Genomic DNA, 9,927 nt, shown 5'->3' with positions numbered 1-9,927 from the left:
CGCACATCATGTGCTCCTGATACCAAAATCCAAAATCGGCCAGAATTTTGAAATTTAGCAAAAATTAGCGCCTGGGGGTAGGCAACCCGTACTGACAGATATGTCGGAGCGGTTGCCTGTCCGTAGGCGCAAACGTGCCACCTCTTCGCATATCATATTTTCACAAATTTAAAATTTCCTTAGAATTTCGATACGTACCTTGAATTTCTCGTGCTACTTTCTCGAATAGCATGTTCTCCTGATACCAAAATGTAAAATTCAATCGAGAATTTGATACGTACCAAAGATGTGCCCCTTGTATTCGGCAACCTATACTAACAGCTTTGTCGGGTCGGTTGCCATCTCGTAGGCGCAGGAGTGCCACTGTTATGCGGCAACCTATGTTAGCAGTCTTGTTGGTTCGGTTGCAGGTTCAGGGGAATATTATACTCGAAGAAGTGGCGTAGCCTTTAATAGAGTATTGATACTTACCTTTTGTATCAAGAGAATATGATGAGCGAGCATGTATCATAATTTTCTAATCTAACTCGAAACTTACCTTTTCTGTTCGGGTCACATGAACAACGAAGAGATGTACTAGGGAAAGGAGGGAAATGAAAGGAAAATGTGTTAGGAAATGGAGAAAATTGAAGGGAACTGTCGGGAGTTGTTAGGTGTAGTTAGGAGATGTTAGGAGGTGTTGGGAGATGTTAAAAGATGTTAGGAGGTGTTAGAATGTATTAGGAGGTTTCAAGAGTTGTTAGGGGATGCTAGAAGGTGTCAGATGATGTCATGGGCTGTCTGACATAAATAATTAGGAATTATATTTTTACCTCTAATGAGTTGAATGTATGGTACACTTCTAACCAAAGACATAACAGAGAATTGTGATTTTGTTGCAAGCCATGTGGTTTTGTTTAGAGACACTCTAATAAGACCATAGACATAATATCTGCAAAGATGGTTCCCGAAGTAACACGGCTTAATTCTGATAGGCCGCCGCTATTTTTCTCCAGAAAGGCCACCACTCACTAAATCGTTCATCGATTGGGTGAGTTTACAAATTTGTTTGCGAATAAGTTATTAATTTGCAAATAAGCAAATTGATAAACAACACTTGAACACTTGGTTGTTTCGACTTTAATCCTCGGTGGACAGTTTCTGAATGCTTGAATTTCTAATTTCATTTATAAGTACTAAACACGTCATTTTCCCTCCTCTTCCGCGAGATCGCGCGTAAATCGCCGCTAGGGAATAAATCCAGGAACAAAGGATGCGCAGAATTTTAACGACATAGTCATCTACGTTTTCGATAATCAATGGTTTACGGTAACGAAAGGCTTCCGTCTCTTTTCGCCTCTGCATTACATGAATTTTTCGTTTGTGCTTTGTCCTCGTTAAAATTGATTCTACGGTGTTCGAATTAGTTGGGGAATTAACAACGTTCGTTCTTTCGGTAGAGTTAACTTTGAAAACGGGGAGGAAGCGATAAATCTAACAATTATATCAGGGTGACGCCGTCCGCCTAAAGCCTCGGAGTCTTAAAATCTCCAAAGGCCCACAGGCATACGCGCAACCAAGGTAAGAATCCTACAACGCATGTTTAACAGAATTCATGAATTATTATGGATTTCTTTCAAACGGTACACGATACTTCGTGAAATTCTTTATTAAAAATTTCACAGGTTAATTTACAGTATTATCCAAAATCTCTACCTTGTTAACCTCAATACACCCATGAAAATTATTCGACAAACTTGTATTCGATGGAATGATTAACATCTCTACTTGACGCATTTTATTTACGCCAGTAATCAAAAAAGTTTTTTTTTTCATTTCAATCTTTCAAAAATCGTTACCAAGAAATGGCAAAGCAAACGTTACGTTAAAGAAACGAGTACTTCGAAAAAAGGTTTTCCGTTCTACAAGTTTTTGTAAAATTGAGTAAAGTTAATCTGTAAAGTATATCGACGATTAGTTTGCTAATATTTTTCATGGCTATAACTTATGGGGCTTCAACGTTGATATGAATTAATAAACTACATAATAGTGAAAATTGATTTTTAAAATATTACAGCAATTTGCATTGTACATTATATATGTGTAATACGCGTATGCCATTGGATTGAAAACATAATTATATGTTTTAATTTAAATATTGAATCTTTCTATTTTATGTCCTAGTTGCAGCAAACTATTTTCGATTTAAATATTTTCTATTTAAAAAATTTACCAAGTATAATATATGATCTTTCATATTTCTTTTCCATGTATATTTATTATCATAAAAGTAAGAAATTGACATTTATTTGACCAGACTTATTAATTTGAATGGTAAAGTATGCCGCGTGATATTAATATTAATTAGATTTATTCATATACGATAATAAAAATAATACTCTAGTTTCTCTTTACCTATATTTTTCCTGCTTCCCTTTTTTCTTTATTTCTCCATATGTCCAAAAGACATTCTTACAGGTTGAAAGTCCGTTCGTTATAGTTTCTAGTGCAGTACAAAACTGTTCACGGTTTATCGGTATTTCTTAGTTTGTGTTGTGTTCGAGTTGAAAGTTTAAAACGTAAAACGAAACAGTTCCGGGCAAGAAACGCCTGAAAATATAACAGTATGCATTGTATATGTGAAAAAAGTTCAGTTTAAGTATAAAGTATAAAAAAGTTGCTAGTAAAAAAAAAAGTTACCGACGTGATATAAAAAGTATGTTCGACACGGTTTGGATCGCGCGCGTTGTGCCTTCAAGAGCGAGTACTGCACAGGCTCTTATTGACACAGGTAAGCCCCTGCGATGCTACTGATGCAGATTTTTCAGTGCTACATTCGGTTGGTACGGCTAAAACAAAATTTCACTTCTCAAGTAAGAGGAATTCACAATTTGTTTGAACGGTGGTCCCATTCTTCCGTTACATATTATTATACGTATAGTAAGAAAATCGTTTGTTTACAGGTTAGAATAATCCGTCATGTCAGACTCTGGTTCAGAAAGTTCCTCTTCTGAGGGTTACGACAGAAGGAGAAACCCAGTTACGTCGACTAACAATGTGGGATCGCCAAACTCCTCGCACCATTCGTCCCTGTCGGGGCGTAAATCTAGGGCGAGTTCTCTTTCTTCGAGAGGAAAGTCACCCGAATCTATTATATCCGAGAGAGACTCGAAGTCTCCGAGATACACACCGATATCGCCAAAATCTCAGAGGTCTGGATTAGCGTCCCCCAGCGAAGACGAAGGGTCACCGAGGTCCACTCGTAGTTTATCCAAGTCACCACCTATGACACCAAAATCGTATCGCTCGAGAAATAATTCCTTAGATTCACCTAGAAGCGATCACAGCTTGTCTCGTTCTCCGATACAAGACGAAAGATCGTGTCTATCTACTCCTAACGATTCGAAATCTTTGCACATGGAAGACACCGAACCCAAGCAATTCGAACTCGAGGTCGACGCGCAGAGATCCGGAGACAATTCTCCCAAATCGTGTTCCTATAAGAACAGTGAATCTAGACAAAGTTCGCCAAAGTCCCCGAGATCTGGACGTAGTTCTGTTAAATCATTGATATCTGGAAGAAGTTCTCCGAAATCAGGCCCAGCGTCTCCTATGGATGATCAAGAATCGGAGAAGCATTCGTCGCCTCATTCCCCGGCAACGAAAAGCGGTTCGTTCAACGAATTGGACGGAGAACAGATTTCAGACGGAGATATCGAAGACGAACCAGAATCGGTGGCCAAGTCGAAACCTGCCCCGATCACGCACGGTGAAGATTTATCGGATGTTTCCGACTTAGAGAGTATGGACGGTGTCGACGGCGGTACAGAACACGAATCGGAACTTAAAAAAGGTCAACAAAACGAGGAAAGACACGCGACGAATAACGATGATAAAATAGAAAAGGAAGATAAAAATACACCTGTTGGATTAACCGAAGAAAACGAACAATTGGATTTCGAAGCTGACGGCCAATGGAAAGACGAGCGTGACGAAGGTAAATAGTTTGTAAACCAGAAATAGTATCTGATAACTTTGAAAGTATTTATTCTTTTTCTCCCGTCTTCGAAGAAATTATACAGTGGGCGTAGAAAGTGTTCGTACACCGATCAATTTCCAAAAATTCTATGTAAAATTGTAATTTATTAACTTATCTTTTATAAGGATTAAATTAACTAAATTATCAAGTATTCGAAGTGGGATCTTCTTCGATTTCTCTATTAGAGCCATTTTTAAAAGTACTTCACTGAAAATTTGATGTTTTCTAATTCGTACGGAGCTATAAACTAATCTGTTTACGTTACTATATCTATCTTAGAGACTTCCGAGAAAATGTAAAATATCATTGATTATAAAAAAAGAAGTCAAGAAACTACAATTTCACACAAAAGTTTGGGGGGGGGGGGAGGGAATTGATCGATGTACGAATACATTCTACATCCACTGTACGTTTCATTTTTAGGAGAAACCGAAGGACCGATCACTAAAGAGAACAAAGATGACAAAGACGGAAAGGATAAAGACAAAGTTAAATCGAAAGACGGAGGCGAAGCGAATGACAAAGAAGAAGGGGAAGAGGACGGGGAAAAAGTAGAATCCGAATTAGAAGAAGGCGAGCTGAGCGATGGCGACGATGCTCGGCCGGAAGAAACGGAGCCAAGACCAGTTTGCCGTTTTTATAATCGAGGCCAATGCACGTGGGGAGTTAGTTGTAGATTTTTGCATCCAGGTGTAACCGACAAGGGTAATTATACGATGTTCGATATGGTAAGGCCAATGGCATATCCACCGCACGCAGCTGCGCCGCACGAATTCAGACCGCATATCGATAGGCCAAATATGGTGCGACCATTACCTGGTTACGGGGCACCGTCGCATACGCCGAAAGTAGAAGAACTTCCTACCGAGTCCGCGTGGGAACGTGGATTGCGACACGCTAAAGAAGTCAGTCTATACATTTCTACTAAATCGTTACTTTTCTACGTCATCTGTTTCTACATGAAACGTATTAACGTTCGCTTATTATTTTGATGATTTGCAGATGATGCGCAAAGCGAATAAACGCAAAGAATCAGATATGGACTTCGAAGAGAAAAAGATGAATTTAAGTTTAGGCCAGGACGAATTAGACAGAGAGGCAGGATATTACGTTAGAGCAGCCAGTCCGGAACCACCAGCTGAAAGGTGGCCACCTAGAGAGGCACCTCGAAGAATGCCTCCGCCAAGAATTACACCGGAGAGATACATAGAAGAACCAGATCCTTACTATGCACAGCCAACGGCACCGCCGGAATATTATAGGTAACATTTATCAAACGTGAAACAAGTCTGAAATTATCCAAGTCACCACCTACGACATCAAAATCGTTTCGCTCGAGAAATAATTTTTTAGATTCACCTAGAAGCGATCACTTTATCTACGAAATATTTATTTAAATATTTCTCTTTTCGAATAGGAGAGTGCATTACAAAGCAGACACTCGAGTCACCACTGAATATCGAGAACGTATCGATTATCACCCTGTACCTCGCGGTACACCCCATTCCGTTTCTCCGCCACCTCACACAAGAGAACGCGAAAGAGAAAGGGAACGCGAACGCGACAGAGAGCGTGAATATTACGAAAAGTACGAGAAGAAACATAAACGTCCATCGAGAGAAGTTATAGTGGAACGTATACCGCCGACGAAACCATGGCGAGAAGAGGAACCACCGCAGGTGGAGAGGAGCAGAGGCGACGAATGGGCGGATCCTTGGATGCGGAGGAAATCGCCCAGTGCCGTACGTCGGAACACGTCTCGACGTTCGCGAAGGCAATCGTATTCTTCGGGATCGTCGTACTCGTCTACGAGGTAAACATTGTAATCGTGACTGCGATCGGAGGTAGTTCGCTTAGATCCTTCGCCAGGTCGAATTTTGTCGAAGATGACAATGGAACAAAATAAGAATTTTGGGAATTGATGACGTTAACACGATAGCACTGTAAATAATAGGTGAATAGAAAATGAAAAATTACCATAGAACTCTGGAAGCTGCAGTTTGACAAAATTCGACCCTGTCTGAAAGCATCGAGCGAGCCCCTGACCGCAATTATTTCGTTTCAGTAGTTCCTTACCCCAGTTTATAAGTACTAAAAACGTCGCCATTAAATTTCTTGCATCTCATTCTATTGGGTTGTCCAGAAAGTTCGTGCCAATTTTTAAGAAACATTCAAAGACACGTTTGAATTTCGATATATATTTATTGAATTATATATGTACCATTTTGTTCCACAATTTTTCCACCTTCTAAGGGATGTCCACATATTATTTGTTTTCAACCGATATTATATTCCGATATATTCAGACCTGTACCGCCTACTAAAAATCGGCATGGACTTTCCAGACAACTCAATATTACACTAGTATTCGAATCTTGTTTGATATTTCTTTTCTCGTCGAATGTATCCCACGTACGAAAACGTACAAGTGTACTGTATGCTGTTTTTAGTTCTAGCCGTAGCTCGAGCCGCTCTAGCTACAGTTCTTACGACTCCCTATCCAGGTCCCGTTCACCATCCCCTCCCTCTAGAACCCGCGGTGCCGGCAAGGGGAAAGCAGCCGCGACATCGCCACCCTCGAATCCTCCGACGGTGACAGCTGCCGCGCCTCAACGTGGCGCCATGTTGATGAACCCACCCGCTCCTTCTCCCCGTCCACCCAAAGGTTCCATTTCTCCCACGACTGGTACTCTTCATCGACGGGCTGGTCTCAACCCACCCGCGCCGAGTCCGCTTTCCTCTCATCAACGTCATCACGAGAAAGCACGAGACAAAGCAGCCATAGCAGCCGCTGCGGTGGCAAAAGTTATTAAAAGTCGATCGAGATCAAGGTAAAAGAAACATGAAAGATATGTACAATGTTATTTCGGCTCGGTAAAACCTTGATTTGTTTGTTTGTAGTATAGTATATAGTATAGTCTCTAGTATAGCCAGAGACTCCAGCTATAGTCTCTAGTATAGCTAGAGACGATACAGAGTGGAATATATCTAAATAAAATCTGTTAAATCGATGTTTTACTTTACCATAATCTCTCTCAATTTAAAATTTAAAAGTAAAGATAATGGTAAAGCACGACAATTTGTTTGTAGATCGTCGCATAGTAGCTCAGGATCGGAGAGCAGCGGTAGCAGCAGCGACTCCAGCGAATCGAGTTATTCGTCTTCTTCTAGCGAGACTCGTCGAAGAAAGGGTTCGACTCCGCCGATAACGCGAAAGGATTCCAAGGGTATCGACGCCTTGAAGCTTAGCGGCACCAAGCAGCAAATCAAGCTCACATTGAAGCCGACGAGTAATACCGCCGGCGTGAAAAAGATCGATCGGTCCGCTTTGATGGCTGGAAAAAAGAGAGGATTAGAATCGCCACCTTTGATCGATAGCAAAGCGAGCGTTGCCGCGGCCGCAGCCAAAGCGGCTAAGAAAGCGAGCTCGCGACGAGAAGAACTGTTGAAGCAACTCAAAGCGGTAGAAGACGCGATCGCTCGAAAGAGATCGAAAGTTTAATAACGCGGCTTTAATCACTTTGGAGGTAAATATGTATGTACGCGCATAAATATTTCCTAGATATATCGTGTAATTAGCTGTTACGAAATAACGTGTGATACGAAAAAAAAAGAATGTCATATTAGAACGAGAGTTTCTAATTTCACGAATATGTTTTCAATCGCGATATCGATATTTTATTCTTTTATTTTCTTTCTCGTCGATATGTAAACGCATAGAGTGTCGCGCAAACGTCATACTGTACAGTATCTTCCTCATTCGGAAGTAAAAAAGTGCGCGCGTCACGTATATTCGCACGCGCGCACCATCTATACACGTATAAATGTAAATGTGAACATCTCGAGTAACGCAAGTTTTTTTTTTTTTTTTTAAGGATCAAAGGATTATAGCAATCCGTAAAGATAGAGTAAAAGTACAGATACGAAACGACGTCATAAAAATGCCAAACGCGCGTGAATAAAAGCTAAACGTATAACAGAAGTGTATTCACTTATGTATGTACTGTGAAGATTTTGTTGAAATACACAAAATGTCTATGTCGTAACAGATCTAACGTATGTCTAGCAGATTCGAAAGAGTTTTGTGGTATTGAACGACAATAAAATGTCGCGCCTGTACAAATATTCTAGAATTTCTTTGGTGCGTCTCAAGAAACGGTCCGTCGCCGAACTGTCACAAGCATAAAAAGTTAGTTTTAAAAAAAATCAGTCACTGTCGAACCGTTTACAATTCATCTTCAATTTCAAAGAGTCTTATGCAGTCTGTAGTATCGAATAAAACCAGTTCACATAACCACTCGAGCAAGATTTAATTTCATTAAACTGTGGCAAAAAATATGTTAATGGATATAATATATTAATCAGAAGGGTCGATAGACCTTATGGATGGTCAACAACCCGACGTTCGATATTTGTGATCACGGAAACGAATCTGGATCCTATCTAAATCGACGGACCGTTTCTTGGGACGCACCACTGACCGCTCTTATTTGTTTTTGTTTCGTTAACGAATTCAGTTTACGTTCTTTGCATTATTAGTTTAAAAGGTGATTATCCATGCAAAGCGAACAACATTTACGATTAGATATTAATTTGCGTGGACGTTAATGTAAATAAATCGTTAATGATCGAGCCACGAAACAGCCTGAGAGAACAGTTTGAATTCAGTGTAACGAGAAAATATACGCGTATTAACCCTTTGCACTCAAGGCCATTTTTTTTGTATTGCCACGAATGTTAAATTTATTGGTACTTCTAGTTCCAAATTAAACTTAAAGAATCATTATTGCTGGTAGGTTTGCTACGTGAAACCTAGTGGTGATACCTCTCGAGTGCAAAAAGTTAAATAGAGCGCGTATCTTGTACTGCTATATTATTTACGTTACGCGTACAAAAGGTTGAAATCGTAACATTTTTATTACTAAACAAAATGAGGTAATTACTATCGAATTTTATACTACACTTAGAATATTACTTGCCACGCTGATAGGTAAATAAATTTGTTGGGCAAACGTAGCGACGCGGAAGGATTATTAAGAAAGATGTATTCTTTTATACAATTTTTTGTAGGTTAGTGACTTTAAATACAATAATAGTAAAAAGTACAGAAAATCCGGTGGAAGCAACACGCGTGACAATGTATTTTGTACTTTAAACTACAAATCATGTTCGATTCGTATTACAAGCACTTTCTCCAACTACGGGACAAACACGTTGTTAACAATGAAGTTTATTATTAAATACAAATTACAAAACAAGGCCACAAAAGGCATATCCATAACAATTGATTGTACTGTACAACTATAGTTTGATACAACAATCCATACAGAGGTAGAAAAGAACACGTACTTTGTTTAATCGTATTGTAAAATATTAAGAAGTAAGTACGGATCACTCGCGTGATTCGATTAAGACGTTTCTTTCGAAGTAATTGTTTCGATTAAACAAACTATCACCGATAGCGCGGTATAATTCATTCAGAACATCGAACGCGTATCCGATGTGCTATATGTGTATCCGGTACCCCAAGATTTAATAAACCGTTTCCATAATTAACATTTTGTTCGTTAGCGATTAATTCGTCAAGCCTATGTTAAATAAAAAGTAAAACTATCGTAAAGTAACTTAGAAAAGTTCTGGAAATGTTTTTACTTTCGCGACATTTTACTTTTCGTGTATTTATGGTTAGATAGAGGATTTTTATGCATTTATGATAATACAACTAGTATACCGCCACCTCTTCGACACGCGGTTCTTTTTCCCTTCTCACAATGTTATTACTAGACTGCGGATCTTTATTTAAATAGGAATTCATTTTATTATAGAAATGTTATAATATGAACTTTACTTTCAATCTTTTTTTATATTCTTGCATATTATTGTTTGCATTTTGTAGGTTCTTGTAAATT

General features: G+C 39.2%; 1 protein-coding gene across 4 annotated transcripts; it reads left to right on the top strand.

The window, feature by feature from the left end:
* The first annotated feature begins 1,298 nt into the window (after positions 1-1,298).
* LOC128895455 (zinc finger CCCH domain-containing protein 18-like) lies at positions 1,299-9,574 on the top strand. Of its 4 annotated transcripts, none has more exons than XM_054158059.1 (8): positions 1,299-1,560; positions 2,943-3,976; positions 4,442-4,923; positions 5,021-5,280; positions 5,436-5,831; positions 6,469-6,849; positions 7,109-7,545; positions 7,894-9,574. In XM_054158059.1, the coding sequence occupies exons 2-7, from the start codon at positions 2,959-2,961 to the stop codon at positions 7,518-7,520; spliced, it is 2,949 nt and encodes a 982-aa protein (XP_054014034.1). In that variant the 5' UTR covers positions 1,299-1,560; positions 2,943-2,958; the 3' UTR covers positions 7,521-7,545; positions 7,894-9,574. The 4 variants fall into 4 exon arrangements, with proteins under 4 accessions (XP_054014034.1, XP_054014033.1, XP_054014032.1 ...); XM_054158058.1 differs by adding an exon at positions 2,480-2,770 and having other exon boundaries at positions 7,109-9,574; XM_054158057.1 differs by adding an exon at positions 2,458-2,770 and having other exon boundaries at positions 7,109-9,574.
* Positions 9,575-9,927: the final 353 nt, after the last annotated feature.

This window comes from Hylaeus anthracinus, unplaced genomic scaffold (assembly GCF_026225885.1).
Source record: "Hylaeus anthracinus isolate JK02 unplaced genomic scaffold, UHH_iyHylAnth1.0_haploid 5, whole genome shotgun sequence".
In the NCBI taxonomy this organism is placed as follows: Eukaryota; Metazoa; Arthropoda; class Insecta; order Hymenoptera; family Colletidae; genus Hylaeus; species Hylaeus anthracinus.
This window is presented reverse-complemented; position numbering and strand designations above follow the sequence as displayed.